This window comes from Raphanus sativus, chromosome 5, assembly GCF_000801105.2.
Source record: "Raphanus sativus cultivar WK10039 chromosome 5, ASM80110v3, whole genome shotgun sequence".
Taxonomy (NCBI): Eukaryota; Viridiplantae; Streptophyta; class Magnoliopsida; order Brassicales; family Brassicaceae; genus Raphanus; species Raphanus sativus.
Genome location: NC_079515.1, coordinates 32,676,932 through 32,696,198, shown reverse-complemented (window position 1 = coordinate 32,696,198; position 19,267 = coordinate 32,676,932). Strand labels below are relative to the sequence as shown.

Here is a 19,267-nt window from a genome sequence, read left to right as displayed (position 1 = left end):
AAAAAAAAATATTAGTGTTGTGAACCCCAACTAGAAGTTCACTGATGTGCATGCCCTTAAGGACCTTGGGATGGAGGTGGTCTTACAAGCACATAGTCATATATAGAGTCATCATACACTATCCATCATACAAACTAACTCTTAAAGTAGTGCAAAGATGTAGACTTTCATTTTTTTTTGTCACTGAATAGATTTTCATAAACCCATATCTCAAACTAAAGAAACCCATCAACCCATAGAACAAATCGAAGTTAAATTGAGAACAATTTATATTTCTTTAAGTAGTTTTATTTAAGGGAAAATTTGGATAACTACACCATGATGAGATTTTATTTTGATAATTACACTATTACTTAATTTTTTTTGAAAATTATTACACTTTCTACTAAGTAAATTGACTAACTTATCCTTATTAGTTATTAGATAGGGATAGGAGAATATTAGAATTTTGAATCGCTGAAATCAAATAGAATACATAAAGTAAACAACTCACAAAGTTTACATGAGTGCTAAATTAATAACATGATGAATAGTGTGCCAATGTTATACTCATATCACATTATCTGTCGAAAAACAAGATATCAAACCATACGGCAAATATCAAAACTCACTTCAGGTTAGTTTAGTGCTCATAAGAGGTTTAGACATGTTATAACAGACAACTGTTATAAATACTGTTGAATATTAAAACCTCTCAGTGAATATGAACAAAACACACAAAATAGAAAATTTAATGGGTGAATCGAGAAGGCCCTTATGAAAGTTCGGGTTCTAAATTTTGCAGGTTGCCATATCACCTTAGGATGTTTTATAAATCATCAAGGGACACACCAATTTGAAGCAACTGTCACAAGAACATTACGAATCGTTGCCAAGCCATCCCCGAAACATCTTCAGTACGTGGGACAAGACAACTGGCAATAAACATAGACGTGCATATGCTTCATAGTCAACATGTAAGTATATTATTACACCAATTAGTATGAAAAAATGTACTGGATCGTAAGTTTACATGAGTCTTTAAATTTTGATTTTATAAATTATTTGAAGAGATTTATCCAATTACAATTCTCAAAATGTTATATTGTATATTTATTTCCCAAAAATGATGAAGTAAAATTTATTTATTTGAAATATAACATCCAACTTAAATTAGGACAAAAATGTCTTATCACTTATAAAAAGAGTTAGTTTTCAAAAAGGAAAAAATGTGGTGTATTCTCCAAATTTAGAAACGAAAATAGGGTATTATTCAAATAATCCCTTTATTTAATTTATACATACATTATTTCTTTTTCATGTGTTTTAGTTTTACACATCATTTCATTTATTGAACATGGAAGATGATTGGATTTGGTAACCTTATATTTTTGTTTTATATAATTCATTATTTGCAATTGTTCTAAATTTTCTGCAATTTGCATATATATATATATGCGGTTTATATTTTGACCCAAATAATTTACATTGTGGATAATAACAAATGATTGGTCTATTTCGGCATTAATCGAAAAGTATTCCAAACACAGATCATACAATGTGGTTCGCTTTTGAGTTAATCCACTATGTACTACAAATTGTGTTCTTTCCGGAACCGATCTGATCAGCCGATAGGGTTTATAAAAAAATCGAAGAGTTGGCCTTTGCCCTATGAGAGCCGTGATGCAATTATCGGTAGTATTGTTTGCAGCGGGCACAGTTTCAGAGCTCGAGACGAGACCCATCATTTTTGTAAAAGCAATCGGGAAAGATGGTAAGAAAAAAATCACCGTTAAAAATGCATATTGTACAATGTACAACATTTCAACACCAACATATACCGTTTTGACCGTTTATTGAACTTTTTTTTTTGTAACACAACCTGACCGTTTATTAAACATACACACAAGATTTCAATACCAACAGCGACAATTGATATAAAAAAGCTTATGATGAGTTATTTAGATAAATCTTCATTTTAATGTCTTGCACCATTTGTTAACACGTACATTTGCCATCTGTGCCTGCATATTTTACCAATAAAAGAAAAACATCATCAGTAAACTGGGTTTCTCTAAACAAATTACACATCGAGAACACATATGCAACAAACAAGAAAAATTACCTCTTTTTCCCAATCACACCTCATTGTGATAAAACATAAAATCATTGTTTGAACTAAGGTTCCTCCAAACATCATACCAGCCCAAATACCCTACAAATAAATCAAATCACAAACAATTTTTTTAACAAGAAATCACAAACCATTATCCTAATCAATAATCTCAATCCATATAAGATTTTAAAGTAAAAAGAAATAAACGGAGGAAATTTGTAAATATTACCATGACGCCGAATTTAAAAACCCAGCCCATTAGAAACCCTAGTGGAACCCCAATGCAATAATAACATCCCAAGTTAATATATGCCACATAGGATTGCCAACCCGATCCAACGGCAACACCTACTCAAGAATCAAAAGTCAACACACTTTGACTCAGTATAATTAAATAAAATTGAAAAAGTGATAGCGATAAACAAAGGGTTTGTGAGGTACCGGAAAGAACCGGTTGAACACTGTTAAGAAGAACGGTGAGAGCTAATAGAATGGTGAGTTTATTAACAGCCGCTAAAACGGCTTCGCTTGATGAGAAGATGTTGGCGATTTGGTTATGGAAAAGCATTATGATCACCCAGACAAACAATCCTATTATTAAGGATTGTGTCACTGATACAATCGTCGCAAACTTTGCCCCTTTTCCATTACCTGCTCCTAGTTCGTTTGCTACACGTACACTGCAAATAATTATTGAACACTCACACGTTAGTAGATAACTTCTGTCTATCTTACTATATATACATATTTGTCTATACAAAAAGAAAAGACATGAATAAGTTACAAATCAACAGTAGAAGTGTATATAACTAGTTAATCCCTCTGTTTCATTTTGATGTTTAAGATTTTTGAATATTGATTAAAACACACAGAAATCTACATAGAAATGTGAAAACATTACTTAACTAAAAATAAATAAAAAATCATTAAACATCATTTGTATTAAACGGAGGAATTAATAATATATAGTCCCACATGTTTCTGTCAACGTACGTGAACTGTCCCTGAAAGCCACCCACAACCATGCACGCTTTTACAACGTAACTAATACTAGTACTACTAGTTCGATATACTAATACTAGTTCGATATACAATAAATACTACCCACGCACATAAATTTGTATAGAACTAAATACTTGGAAAACAACCCAATTACCAAACCCGACATGACCGGCTTCTATCAACTCCACAATCATTTATTTACAACTCTTAAATTCACGGCCTGCCTGTAAACGACAAACATTTAATAGCTTTGTTATAGCATCTCCAACAAGACTTCGAACTCTCAAATTTTGAGATTTTTGACTCTCTAAGAGCATCTCCAAAAGCCAGTGGCGGACCCAGGAAATATTTTTACCTGGGTCATAATTGTATTTAAGCCCAAGCTATAATAAAGCCCAGACAAAAGCGTTGAAATTTTTTGCACAAAAGGGTGCAGCAAAAAGAATTGAACCCGGGAAAGGGGTGGCAGTGGCAGTAATACGTAACCGGTTGAGCTGTCTTGAACTACAATTTGTATGTTACAAATTAAATATCTAAATTTAACCTGGTGCAGCTGAACCCCCTTCCTTCCAAGTGGGTCCGCCTCTGCCAAAAGCACTCTCTATTTTAGAGTTTGCAAAACTCTAAATTTGAAGTTTCAATGTGTTCTTCTTCAAAATAAAAACTTCAAACCTAACTTCAAAATTATTTATATTTTACACCATGATCCCTATATTTGTTATAATTAATATAAATCTATAAAACTTATAAATAACTAGCACATATATAAAAATATCACATTAATATTAATTAATAAAATCTTACAGTAAATATATAAATTATAAATATAAATATATATAACTAAATATTAAACTACAAGAAAAAAACACTATATTTTGAAGCTTGTAAAACTTCATATTGGAAGTTTAAAAATATTTAAAAATGTTTTTAAACTTCATATTTGAAGTTTAAAGATATTTTTAAACCTTAAAACTTTTTATTTTAAAGTTTATATTTAGTTTTATGTGTAAAACTAAAATTTACAAAGAAAATATGAAATATTATAAGATATGATTTTTTAAAGATTAAAATGATAAACAACAAAATATCTAAGAATCATAAGATTTAATATGTAATTGTAATTTAGGACCAAAATGCAAATAAAAGACACTCTATAACTTCATATTTGAAGTTTTTTGTTCTCCAAAAGGAAATTTCAAAACTTCAAATTTGAAATTTTTAGTAGTGAAACTTCAAATATAGAGTGTCACTACTCAAAACTTCAAATTTGAAGTTTCACATTTTTATTTGCATTTTAGTCCTTACAATTACATATATATATATATTACATTTTATAGATATTTTGTTGTTTATCATTTTAATCTTTTAAAAAATCATATCTTATAATATTTCATATTTATTTTCATAAATTTTAGTTTTACACATAAAACTAAATATAAACCTTAAAATAAGAAATTTTAAGGTTTAAAACATCTTTAAACTTCAAATATGAAGTTTAAAAACATCTTTAAACTTCAAATATGAAGTTTTGCAAACTTCAAAATATAGTGTTTTTTCTTGTAGTTTAATATTTAATTATGTAATTATATTTATAATTTACATATTTACTGTAAGATTTTATTAATTAATATTAATATTTTTATATATGTGCTAGTTATTTATAAGTTCTATAAATTTATATTAATTATAACAAATATAGGGACTATAGTGTAAAATACAAATAATTTTGAAGTTTGGTTTGAAGTTTTCCTTTTGAAAAAAACACATTGAAACTTCAAATTTAGAGTTTTGCAAACTCTATAATCGAGAGTCCTTTTGGAGATGCTCTAACAGATCTTCAAATCCTCAAATTTTGAAGACATGAATAGTGAAATCTCAATATTTTGAGGACCTAAATAGTAAAACCTCAAAACACTATTTACTTTTCATCTAAGTTTTTATAAATTTGTAATTCACATATAATTGTACTAGTATTAATTTTCTTATCACTTTAATCTTTATAAATATATTTCACTTAAATATATATATATATATATTATTTTATATTTTTGTGAATTAATGTGTATTTTATTATTATTTTATGTAATTTTGTATTATAATAAATTGTATTTATAAATATTGTGTTTAATAATTTCAGTGCATGTACTATCTATCTATGAAAATATAATGATGATAGTTAAATTTTTTTTAATTTAACTGAGATGCAAATTATATAAAACTTCAAAGATAAATTCGAGGATCTTTGTTAGAGTAACACATCCTCGAACCTTCATTTTGAAGGTCACTGATCCTTAAAATGAAGTTTCTCGTTAGAGATGCTCTTACGACTAGATTAAAAATCCAAACCCGAAAAATGAAGTAAATCCGATTTAAAAAGTAATACTGAACCTGAGTCAAAGGTTATAAATATCCGAGTAAATTTAAAATTTATAATCTAAAGAACCAAACAGAATCTGATTGGAATCGAAATATTTTGGATATTCAAATCAATCCAAATCAGATTTATATATTTGAATGTGTTATCTATTTTTAGATTTAATATCCAAAAAAAAACTAAAATGTATAAGATATTTTGAAGTTCTGTAAAGTATTTAAAGATATATACAAATAGTAAAAAGTAAATATCTAAAATAGCTTAAATTATCAAAACACTAAATATATTTAAAATATCTATTGATTGTCCATCCAAACATTCAAGACAAATTAATTTTATATTAAGTTTATGTATTTTGGTATATATTATTCAAATTTATGTGTTATATTATTTTTACTTTTAAATTTTGAGAATTTTAAAATTATATACGGATTTAATATTTTAAAAATAATTTGAAAAAATTATCCGAACCTGAATCGAACCAGTAATAATTCAAATCAAATCCGAACCAAAATTTCTTTGTACCCAAATAGAACTAAAATCTTTAACCCGAAAATCTGAAACTCCGAATAGCTCCGGACCAAACCTGAACCAAAATTTCTTAATATCCAAATCGAATTAAAATATTTAATCTCGAAAATCCGAAATCTAAATAAACCGGAACCGAATCCGAATTAGTACCCGAATGTCTACTCCTACTTTACTAGTATGGTTGTATTAACGTGGACTAAACCGAACCAGATCTAGGTTCTTGAATAATTAACCGGTTTAGAAATTAGCAATAGAGAAGAATGACGTTTACCCGGTTCCGGCGAAGAAAGAAAGAGGAATCATCATCTCCCATCCATTTATCGTCATGCTGCCAAAGTTTTGTTTCATAAGTCAATCATACATAAAAATAAGGGATTACAAAGAATAGTTTTTATTTTGGACAAATACAACGAACAGTTATCCCAAAATATTACTAGAAGATAAATGCTTTGATTGGCATAGACAGTGTGGTACAACTAATGATCATCTCTTATGACGACATTTTCGTAATGTTTTAACTTTTCTGTCATCTCTTATTATTGTCGGAGACTATCAAAAGAATATACAGTTTTTTGTCATCCGTCGCATAAAAATGATTATAACCCTTTTTGCAACAAACAAGCTTACAAAACAATGCGGTGGTACAAAGCACACACACACACAAAAGGGGTTGAAACTAGCTTACCATATGGACAAAGAGTCGACGGCTATCCGAGGATTCTGAAGAGTTCCAGTCATTATAACCAAGATCTGATAATACCAGTTCTCCAAACTGTCCAGAAGAGACCAAACACCTACTGCTTTAAAAAGTTTGTGTGGTACTGGTACACACACAATAATATCAGAAAAGGGTGCTTTATAAAAGTAAAAAATTGTACCAAAGCATAACGCCAGAAGAAGCAGAGAGTTGGAGAAACTCCCAAAGTCCGGTGAAGGCCTCAAAGGATAAGCCGGTCCAAGTGAGTGGACAACCACCGCAAACCGAATAAGCTAATAGAATAAGAACACTGATCCACCAGGATATACCAACCGTAACCATTGTCCCCGCGACTCCAAGTTTAAGCCCGTACACGAACAACCAACACATCAAAACGTGAGCCACCAATGCAACCGCAGCGGAATATGCAGTCACCTTATAACTCAAGAGAAAAAATGATTAGCTATATTTAGCTAAAAATTCATACAATAAATGTTGTTATAAATAAACTGGGTTTTTTCATTGTGTTTGCATTTAGCGTTTTACATACTTGGTTTCTGAGCTGGCACTGGAGGAAACGTTGAAGCGGTAAAGCTAAACAAAAGGCAAAATGGAGAGGGATGGCCCACAGGGCGACGACACCGCAAAGCTCAGCTATATCGTCCGGTTGACCGAGAAATTTCAGAACCGGAGTTGTGAAAAGATAAATCGGTAATAAAAAGACAGAACAAACGAACAGAACAATCCAAGAACGCTGCATATAAACTCCTAACATGTAATACTTCTTCGCTCCAAACGCTTGTCCACACAACGTCTCTAACGCGCTCGCCATTCCAAGCTGCACCGTTTTATATACATATATTTTGTCATATTACTGGGGGAAAATCAAAACACATCAAATCATTGAACTTCTATAGTACCAAGAGGCCGAAGTTGAAGCCGAGGATGACGTTAATGACAATGGATATTGCGGCGAGTTCAAGATCTCCAAGATGACCAGCGAAAGCCTGAGTAATTACAAGTATCGAATTAGTCGTTAGTCTACTGAACATCGCAGGACCAACGATTCTCCATAGCTTCTTTGTCTCAACCCAAACTCTCTTCTTCAGCTCTCCACCTTCTTCCTCTGCCGTGTTAGGACTTTTCAACAGTGGAATACTCGACTCTGATTCTTCTTTTCCTCCTATTCCTCTCATCGCTAGTCTTCTTTTTTTCTCAGGAGATGAAATATGAGGGAAAAAAACAAATGTGTGGGAGAGACTAGAAAGAGTAGTAGGTGAACTTCTTCCAGGTATTTTAATTGAGATTTGGAATCAAATCATTTTCCTCATGTGAGGTAATATGTTTTTCGGCATCATAAAAATGCTAATATGAGGACAACAAAATGTAAATAAATTGATATGAAATTTTATAATTTCCAAATATGATATATTACAATTTTTATGTAAAAATGAAAAACAAATAAATCTTGCCTCGTCATAAGTGTTAATACGACACTTACGTGACATTAAATACATGCATTTTTAGACAAATATATATTAATATTTATCTTCCACGGTTCCCACGAGTATTAAAAATATGAAATAAATAATTAATTAATTTTTAGTGTATATTAATGATAAATTTGAAAAGGAAATCTATACGTAGTAGATTTCTTTTTGGTGAGATTTTCTGTCCATTAGTGATCAGGTCTGGATTATAATAAGTTGACTAACAGTTGGAAAAAAAAGTCCACTGCGATCTCGTTAACCCGATAATGTGGTATATATTTTTCCCTTCGTTTCGAGAAGATATTTTAGAATATTCATAGATATTAAGAAAATATCTTAAATTTTAATAAATGTATTGTTTTTTTGTGTTTAATGATAACCAATTAAAATTCAATAAACACTATTATTTTTTCTGAAAGTTACTATTTATCATTATTGTATGCATTGGATATATAAAACATTAATCTTTTCGAAACAATTTTTTCATAGAATATGAATCATTTTGAAACAGATAAAATATTTATTACATACAGGCATTGAAATTGTAATTAGATCCAAATTACTAAACTTTTTTTTGTCAGGGCCGTAGCTAGCGTATGGGAAACGGATCAGATATTCGATTTTTTTAAGGTGTATGTGATTTGTTTCGTATGTTATGAATATTTAATTTTTTATTTGTTTTGCTTCGGAAAATACGGATATCCGAAAAACGGATATCCAGAAAATAAATAAATATTTGCGGATATTTACGAATACTTACGGATATCACATTTGTTTTGATTAGTACAAATAATCTTGAAAGTTTGATACAAATTTGTTTTGTAAAATACTTTTTATATGATATACAAAATAAAAATAAAAAGAAATAGTGAATCTACATATTTTGTAATTTTTAAAAAACTTAGTTAACAACTACAATAACACAAAACTTAAGAAAAAATTACAATTGTCGTAATTTTTTCTCTTCTTTTATGTAATACTTTTATATAAGTAATAGTATAAATATAATTTATCAAATCATATGTTAGAATAATAATTATATAATTTTATATATTTAAAACTTTAAGTATAATCAAGATAAACATGTATTTATATATTGCTAGATCAGAGCGGATATCCGCTTCTCAAATTTTTTATTTGTGGTTTGATTCCATTTTAACGAATATTGATTTCTAATATTTACTTTACTTCAAGAGTTTACGGATATCCAAAATTTTCAGATTGAATCGAAACGAATAACGAATTTAATCAAATTCAACGGATAAAAATTTCAGCTCTACTAGCTAGAGTGTCCACTATGAGGTAATGGGGACAAATGCACCTGTTATATTATCAATATTGATAATTTTTGGTAGATAAAATGGCTAAATCTCTTATGTGCACCTTTTATTATCTCAAGTTCAATACTCCAATTTGCATTTTTCTTAGTTTTGCACCCAGTGTAAAAGTTATCTAGATTCACCCATGTTTTTGTCAAAACAGTTATAAAGTGACTTCAGCGGTTGTAATGGTACTTTATTTCTCTTCTTAATGCTAAGTATAAGATAAAAGTTATTCTAATAGTGCACTATATGTTGCATCGAATATATAAATGAGCAATAATACATCAAATATAGAGTAATACATTTTTTTTATTTTTTTTTTAGAGTAAAAACACTTTTTGACAAAATGATTCTTCATTTTAATATATTTTCATTTTCATCAAAATAAAATTCTATAATATAACTTTACACATTTAAATATTATTTTAGTGCATCGTTCGATTATGATTATGTGTTGTCTAAAATAACATAAATAATTATTTATTTGTATAAATAGTGCAATTGAGGTATATTTTAAAAATAAAAATGAGTAAAATTTTAATATTCTTAAAGTTAATAATTATTTAATAAACTAAGAAATAATTAGAAGAGGAATATAGTTGGAATATTTTTTAGAATAGAAAATAGAAGCAATCTTTGGAACAATTCCATCTATACTTTTAGGATAATCTAATGTTATAGTGAAAAATAAAAATAAACATTGAAGACATCGGAAGAAATCCATGCAAATTTTCTTTTAGGCTAGTTATTTGAAGCTGAACCAACGTCGAGTTAGTCCAATAATAAATCAAGTGGTAGTTAGTTTTAAAACTCGACCGACTAGTGAACCAGAGTTTTTTGGGTCATGGATCATTGTGGTTCGATCGGATTTAAACTGGGTTTGATTGGATTAAATTAAATTTAATAATATTTTGTAAATAATATGTAAATTTTTACAAAAATATATCATATCAAATAAAACGTTTAAATAGCCATAATATTTAGAAAACTTTATATAACAAAAATAATAAAATAGTTTAATATTTAAAATCTAAAATCAATATGAAAAATACATTTAATTTTTATTCTCATATCTTATCACTCTTAATCGTCATTACCTTTTTAAAATATTATATACAGATTAGATAAAAGTTATATTTACAAATTTAACAAACGTAAATATTTTAATTATTAAAGTATTCAAAACAAGTGATCATGAAAGAAAATTTAAACAAAAATGAGAAGTACACAAAAACAATATCTCAATGTGAATATTAAACTTTTTGAATCTTATAATTTATGAGTTGTAAAGACGTCAAAAAAGAGAGAGATGATATATTATTAATTTCTAACAAATCCTAATTTTACTTTAAAGAAATTAATTGTTTCATTACCAAAATTTTGATTTATATACAAACCGAAGTTTGGCCAATTTATTGGGTCGTCGATTTCTGGATTTTTGACGGTTCGATAATGATTTTCGCATTAATCCAACCTAAATTATTTTTCTGTACATGCTTCATTACGGTCGGACCGCTGGTTCGATCCAGGTTTAAAAACACCGGTGCTAGTAGTCTTCTCACTATTTATAATTATTGGATTTCCGGCAAGTGAAAACCACCTTTTTGATTATCTAAAAATTTATTTGAAGCTGACATGAGTCACTGTAGACTTCAAGTTAAACCATCATTTTACAGTCCACAGTCTTATGGTGAACATTTTCTTATAACCAATACTCATGCAAAACCAATATGATACATATATACATTATTATATATGTTAGTTTACACCCAGTTCCATATGTGACTCTTTTCTGATATTTATTGTTACGAGACCACTACAAGAAAACAGATATTTAACGAGGGCCAGTTTCCTCGTTAATTCTTCGTAAAAGGAAGTTTACGAGGAATTAACGAGGAAATGTATTTCGTCGTTTATCGTCCGTCGTAACACACATTTCGTCGCTATTTCTTCGTAAAGTAGCGAGTCAACCATTTCCTCGTAAAGACGAAGTAAACATTTCGTCGTAAGTTCCTCGCCGCATTTCCTCGTAAAATCCTCGCTGCCATTCCTCGTAAAAACCACGCGATGCATTCGTCGTTACTTACACGTAATTTCCTTGAAACGAAATCCTCGTAAATTTGATGTAACTTCCTTGAAATATTTTCCTCGTAAACTCCACGTAGATTTCTTGAAAAGCTTTCCTCGTAAATATCTCGTAAAATATTCCTCGTAAATTCCTCGGTTAGCTTTCGACGTAAATAACTCGTATAATGCGAATTTTCGAATTAATAAATAATATTAATAAATTTAATAATTATTAATTTAATTTAATAAAAATATTTAAATATTTGTGGTTTATAAATAAATTTTAAATAAAATTCAAATGCAACAAAATATTTTATATATAAATAAGTTTTGGATTTTATAATACATAAACCGAAAAAAAACTAAAGCTCGTTCATCGCCTCGTAGAATTCCTCGCTTCTCTTCGTAACATCCTCCTCGTCATGTGTATCCGATGACTCGTCTGGAATGGGATTTTGTTGTTTCATGTTCCTCAACAAAGTTTCCTATTCCGGATTTGTGGCCGCTATAACGTCGATGAAGGCCTCGAGTCCACTCCCACGGCTTTTGATCGCGCCCAGCTTGGAACGCAACTCAGTGACTTCTTCGGTCCGTCTCTGAGCATAAGACGATGTCGCTCTCAGAACATCATTGATGGAACCGATCCCCAACGTACGTCCCTTTTTCTTAGGGACAACCTTCAAACCGATCCCCACCTGAAGAAGAACCTGGCGGGTCTAACTGACTACCAGGCTCACCGAACATGTCTCTGTAGTGAGCAGTAAGCATGTTCTTGCGAACCTGCAAAAATATATATTTTGAGTTATTGATCATCAATAATAAAAAATCTATCATCAATAATGAAAAAATCTATCTAACGAACATACATTCCGTAAACCTATCTAAATTCTCTAAACTAACCACCTAATATACTAAACTAATTATGGGGAGCGAGGAAATTACCATTTCAAAGGAGAGAGGAATGGGAGAGGAGTTGGAGAGGAAATGGGGAGGAATTGGAGAGGAAGTTGGGACGAATGGAGAGTGTGAGGTTTGGGTTGTATATATAACTTACGAAGGCGTCGCAATTTCCTCGTAGCTTTACAAGGAATTAAAAAGGCCCGTCTTTTATTTCCTCGTAAAATCCTCGTAAACTTACGAGGAAATTGCGAGGCCCGTTCCAAATCCAACGACGAATAAGCGAGGCCCGTCTTTCTGGTCCTCGTAAATGCCTCGTAAATTACGAGTTTTTAACGAGGTAAATTTCTAAACCTCTAAAATCAGAAACCCCAAACCCTAAACCCCATCTTTCTTATATTCTACTTCATATATTACAAACATATCTTCCTTTTAACCTCAATATCTTCTTAACATTTCAAAACTCAAAATTTAAAACCACAATTCTTTAACTTCTAATATCAATCTCTTCTTTCTATTATAAACTTATACAAAATCAAATTATTTATTTAAATTTTCTATTTTGCAACAAAAATATAATCTTTTGAAGATTTGAAAATATAATCTTCTTAACATTTCAAAACTCAAAATTTAAAACCACAATTATTTAGAAAATTATAAAATTATTAATGAGATTTGGAGTTTGGGATTTAGACAAAATAGAAGAAAGATGGGGTTTGGGGTTTAGGGTTTTGGGGTTTAGATAAAATATCTCGTTAAAACCTCGTAAACCCACGAGGAAATTACGAGGAAATAAAAAACGGGCCTCGGTAATTCCACGTAAGCTTATGAGGTCTTTACGAAGATTTTGTCTTACGTGGAATTAACGAGGCTCGCATTTTTTTTTTCGTCGTTATTTCCTCGTTAACTACGAGGAATTAACGAGGTATGCTTTCTAAACGCCTAAAATATCTCTATGCATATACATCTACCTCCGCAACTCGTAGACATTCCCGGAGCTTGACATTTTTTTCCTTTCACGTTTTTCTTTTTTTTTGTTCTTGTTGGTGTGTTTAAAATGATGTTAAAACTTCCATATTTATAGAAAATTTTCGAATCTGGTAGTTGAAGTTTTGCGAGGAATTTGCGAGGAATAGGTAGGTAGAAAAAAAAATGTGCTTTAGTATTCCTCGTTAAAGTCACGTAAAACATTTCCTCGTAAAGAAGACGCGAATTTACATTGTGTTTATGAGGAAATTCTATTTCCTCATTTCCTCGTAAAGATGATGCAAGCTTTACGTAGTTTTAACGAGGAAATTATAACCACGTAACATTACGTTGTTTTAACGAGGAAATGTTTTCTTCGTTACTTTACGAAGAAATAACGACGTTTTATTCTTTCTTTGTAATTTCTTCGTAAAGTCGACGTAATTTTACGAGAATTTTATTTTCTCGTTAATTTTCTTCGCCAAAGTGCTGTTTTCTTGTAGTGGACATGTTTGAGAAATAAGTCCACAAAAGACATTTTGTAGTTATTGCATAGAACCTATGTAATACTTGGACTGACTCTGGGTATACTACATAAGTCTTTTATACCAACATAAGAACATATAGCAGTTTAGAAAAGAAAAAATCTTGCTGCCAAATTATTTAATACATAGATTCAAGCTTAATACATAGATTCAAGCATTGCACAAATATTCATTTTATTGTGTTGGACCATTTGTTAACATGTGCACTTGCTCGTTCTGCCTGCAAAATTTGTAGTAAAAGAACGTCATCAGTAAGAACATACTCGCTACACGAATCAAAGACATAAAAAACAAACGCAAAATATCAATTTACCTCTTTTTCCCAGTCACATCTCATTGTAATAAAACTTAAGATTATTGTTTGAACTGCGGTACCTCCAAAGATCATACCAGCCCATATTCCCTTTAAATGGATAAAATCATAAAACACCAATACAATTAAAATACTCCAACTTTAATTGGTTTAAATGATGTCACTAGATAATTAATGCAATAAGCGAAGGGAAACGTTTATTACCATGACGCCGAAATTGAAAACCCAACCCATTAAAAATCCAAGTGGGATCCCAATACAATAGTAACATCCCAAATTTATATATGCTACGTAGGATTGCCAGCCTGATCCTACCGCAACACCTACCACGAGAGTCCGAAAATTAACACAAAACGTTGATACAGTATATTAAGATTTTTTTCTCAAATTTTTATAAAAATGAAAATATTACCGGAAAGAACTGGTTGGACACTGTTAAGAAGAACTGTGAAAGCTAGTAGAATGGAAAGTTTATTGACAGCCATTAAGACTGCTTCACTTGAAGAAAATATCAATGCGATTTGGTTATGGAGAATCAATATTATCACCCAAAAAGATAACCCAATGATTAATGATTGTGTCACTGATACAATCGTCGCGAGTCTTGCTCCTTTCCCATTACCTGCTCCTAATTCGTTTGCCACACGAACACTGGAACATTAACATAAACAAAATAAAAACGCCAAGTTTAATTATTAATCAATTATGTAATCGTCACCTTTTTATTCAGTTCATAATATTAAAATCACATTTTTGAGGTTAGTGATTGTGCTTGCTTTTTCTTCAGAGAGAAATTTCAGCTTGTTATTGAAACATCATAATTTAATAATCCTATATTTCAGGATTATTTGGAACCACTAGCTAGAATGGCACACAATTGGGAGCATGGGAAAACAGTTCGCAATTCATTATAACTTTAAATCGTATGGTCCTGTTAACGAGTAAAAACCAACCTACAATGGACTCAACCGAACCAGATCAAGTTGGATCACAAACCGGTTTAGAAATTAGCAATCGAGAAAAAATGGATTACCCGGTTCCGGCGAAGAAAGCAAGAGGAATCATATTCTCCCAGCCATTTATCGTCATGCTGCCAAAAAAAATAGTATGTATAATAATGATCATTAAATTAAACAAATTTCCGAAACAACCTAAAATGTATAATCATGATCTAGTTAATAAATGTAAAGAAACGACTTACCATATGGACAAAGAATCAACAGCAATTCGAGCATTCTGAAGATTCCCAGTCATTATAATCAAAATCCGATAATACCAGTTTTCCAAACTGCCCAAAAAGACCAAATATCTACTGTTAGTTTTGTGGTACATTAGTCAATAGTATCACAGACATGGTTTAGTAAGTAACTAAATTGGTACCAAAGCATGACGCCTGAAGAAGCGGAGAGTTTGACAAACTCCCCAAGTCCGGTGAAAGCTTCGGAGGAGAAGCCGGTCCAAGTGAGTGGACAGCCGCCGCAAACGGAGTATGCTAATAGAATAAGAATGTTGACCCACCAAGAGATACTCACCGTAGCCATAGTTCCGACGGCACCTAGTTTTAGCCCGTCCACGAACAGCCAACACACTAGAAAGTGAACCACCAGTCCAACTCCAGCCCCAAATGCTGGCACCTAAGGAAGACAAATGATTGTTCCCTTCGTTTGCGTTAGCATTAAAGATGTATTATTCTGTAAATAACCAGGGCGGAGCTATAGATTACTTTTATCCGGGGAAAACTATAAAATTCTACTAAATATCTTTACAAAATTGAATTGTAACAGGGGCAATAAGGAAAAATCTTCACAAATTTACACTAACTTTAAAAGTTCATGGTGGGCAAGTGCCCCACCCAAAGTCAATGTACATCCGCCATTGTAAATAACTAATCCACAATCTTATACCATATAATGAGCAGAATTAATTTGTTACTTGCAAGTTTATACGTTCAACGAAAATTAGGTTGGATATTTGCAATTTGCAGTAATAGATTAGTAAAAACTGAAATAATATTTGTTAATTTTCTTGTCATCTAAAGGCAACCTAAACTATGTTTAAAACAATCATATATTTACTTACGTGACTTTTGAGCTGGCATTGGAGGAAACGCTGGAGCGGAAAAGACAAACAGAAGGCGAAATGAAGAGGGATGACCCAAACGGACACGACACCGGAGAGCTCGGCTATATCGTCCGGTTGGCCCAACAATTTGAGAACCGGAGTTGTGAAAAGATAAGTCGGTAACAACAAAATACAACAAAAGAAGAGAACAATCCAAGAGCGCTGCATATAAACTCCCAACATATGATACTTCTTTGCTCCAAACGCTTGTCCACACAATGTTTCCAACGCACTCGCCATTCCAAGCTGCACCGCGTTCATATTATAGGTACTCTCATATTAGAAAAATATAATAATGAATTAGTATTACAATTAAATTAGTAATAGTATCATACAAAGAGGCCGAAGTTGAAGCCAACAACGACGTTATAAACGATGGAGATTGCAGCTAGCTCGAGATCTCCGAGATGACCAGCGAAAGCTTGAGTTATTACAAGCGTCGAATATGTCGTTATACGAGTAAACATTGCCGGAGCAACGATTTGCCATAGCTTCTTTGTTTCAACCCAAAGTTTCTTCCTCAATTCTCCGCCGTTTTCCTCCACCGTGAGAGGACTTTCCAACAGTGGAACCCTCGACTCCGATTCATCTTCTTCTCGTCCTCTTCCTCTCATCGTTAGTTGTTATTATATGCTTTATTCTTTCGGGATGAAATGTGAAAGAGGTTGTAACTAAAGCTGGAGACAATAGCAAAGTAGCGCGTGTGTGTAATTTGATTTTTTCTATGAATATATAAAACGATGTGTCTACCTACTTTTTGATTTTGTTTTGGAATTAAGAAATTTCTAAATATATATATAAGATTTGTTATAGAGTTTTGCAAAATTGATAAATTCAAACATACATGCAAACATGAGACATGGATGGGAGGTAGTTTTTTGACCCAAAAAAAACGAGAAATGGATGGGAGAAAATGGCAAAACCAACCGGGCTTCGTAGCCTGGTGGTAATGGAACCTCGGCTGAGGTGCCCGCCACCCAGCTTCGAAACCCGGCCACAGCGATTTAACATCCTTACTGCTGGGGCGCTGGACCCCTTCGGGGGATATTTGGGAAAGTGGCTGCCCAGACACCAGAGATATCAAAGAAAATGGCAAAACCCGAGCTGTGCATGTGTGTTATTTTGTTGCTGTTGCGTCTCTTTGTCTCTGCTAAACTAAAATTAATTCACAAAATGTCTTTATAAAGGAACTTAACCAGAAATAAGATTAAACAAACTTGAGTTCAACCAAATGAATGAAGACAAAAAAATCTGACATCGTGATAAATTTCACTATATGACGACAACAGATAAAACTTATTTTTATTTCTAGTGTTAACGCAAGCAACGTAACACTTGTTTGATATTGAATATGTGCATTTTTTACAACAACATTGCATGTTGGGAGTTTATAACAGCTTTTTGTATAACTTTTTATAATAAAAATTATATTTGTAAACTTATAAGTTTTTTTGTAAACTTATAACCCGAAAAAATTATGCTAAATATATATTTTCCCTGTCTCATAATACTAAGATGTTTTAGAAAGTTTTTGTTTATGAGATATCTTACAACTTCCTATTAAAAATTAAATTTGTTTATTTTTCTGTAACCATTTGTATTATATAATGTCTTGTGATTTATTGAATTGTTTTGTTAATATCACATAGTGTTTTTCATGTAAAATTTTGAAAGTATAATTGATATGTTTGAAAAATCTTTGCATCTTTAGTTAGAAAATATTATATAGTAGCAATGTTTAAGAATTCGTTAGACAGGAATAAGACATTTTTATATAAAATTATTGATTATCCATTTATACTGATTTTTAAAGAAAAATATTTTTAATAAATTATTTCATTTAGATCTGATTTGCTGACTAGGCGGATGTCTGGACTGATTTTTAGATCATTGTATAATATATTAGGTTAGGAGTAGTTTTGTTCTAACAATATGGATTAACAAAATTCGGGTACAAATATAACCATTGTACCAATATAATTTATATATGGGATGGCTTAGGCTGTTATTAAATAGCACAAACAACTTTTTGGGTCCAATTACAGATAATATACATAAATAAATCGTGGAGAAAAGAAGTACTGGCTCAACTGACCTAAATATGAATGCAACAGAGAACACAATAAATTCGTAATATCAGATGGAAGTTGGATAGAAATCAATTAAAACTTGGTTTTTCATTTATCTAATACGTGGGATGACTAGTGACACAAGTGTTAGACATGAATGAACAAGGACAGAAAAAGAATGGGCCTTGTTGTCAAGTAATACTCGACGGATCTAGAACGCAAATATGTTTTAAATTCGATCTTCATAAATTAAGTTTTATTGTTTTATTCACCGCAGATATGAGTTTATGCTTTATGACTCATTTGAATGTCTTGAAAAAAGAATTTATCCGCCGATTTGCTATTCTCCTAAATTCAACCAAATTAAAAATAAAAATAAAATTGAAAGGGTAAAAAGAGAAAAAGGTAGAAATAAAAAATTAGGTCTGTATATTTTATCTAGACCTAAAACTCAAACTGGAATCAAACCAAAAACTGCTTTGGTTTGGATATTGGTAATGCTATTTTTTCCATTGGATTTTGTTGTAGAGGTCTGTGGACCCGATCCGGTCTGAACAAAAAACTTGATGTGAAATACACGGTTATAACTGGTCTGAAGCTCAAAAAATGATGAGATTCAACTATATTGTAACTCGTTTGAGTGCTGATTCAAGGTAGTAATATGACTTATTTATACTAGTTATTTTTATCGATCAAGTTTAACATTTTCCAATGTGGGATGTTTAGAATTAGTAATTTATTAAACTATTAACTAAAACTGCAAAGTAACTAATATATG

The 19,267-nt window shown here is 31.1% G+C and overlaps 2 protein-coding genes across 2 annotated transcripts; both read right to left on the bottom strand.

The window, feature by feature from the left end:
- Nucleotides 1-1,751: 1,751 nt before the first annotated feature.
- LOC108857514 (protein DETOXIFICATION 27) lies at nt 1,752-8,067 on the bottom strand. The gene is made up of 9 exons (XM_018631506.2): nt 7,620-8,067; nt 7,250-7,537; nt 6,881-7,134; nt 6,688-6,774; nt 6,274-6,330; nt 2,537-2,775; nt 2,325-2,443; nt 2,105-2,194; nt 1,752-2,003 (listed from the first exon to the last, which is right to left on the bottom strand). The coding sequence occupies exons 1-9, from the start codon at nt 7,893-7,895 to the stop codon at nt 1,953-1,955; spliced, it is 1,461 nt and encodes a 486-aa protein (XP_018487008.1). The 5' UTR covers nt 7,896-8,067; the 3' UTR covers nt 1,752-1,952.
- A 6,071-nt stretch (nt 8,068-14,138) lies between these two features.
- Nucleotides 14,139-17,148, bottom strand: LOC108856549 (protein DETOXIFICATION 27-like). The gene is made up of 9 exons (XM_018630381.2): nt 16,756-17,148; nt 16,379-16,666; nt 15,680-15,933; nt 15,501-15,587; nt 15,333-15,389; nt 14,712-14,950; nt 14,504-14,622; nt 14,300-14,389; nt 14,139-14,206 (listed from the first exon to the last, which is right to left on the bottom strand). Exons 1-9 carry the CDS (start codon nt 17,032-17,034, stop codon nt 14,156-14,158), a joined length of 1,464 nt encoding a protein of 487 aa, XP_018485883.1. The 5' UTR covers nt 17,035-17,148; the 3' UTR covers nt 14,139-14,155.
- Between the last annotated feature and the right edge of the window lie 2,119 nt (nt 17,149-19,267).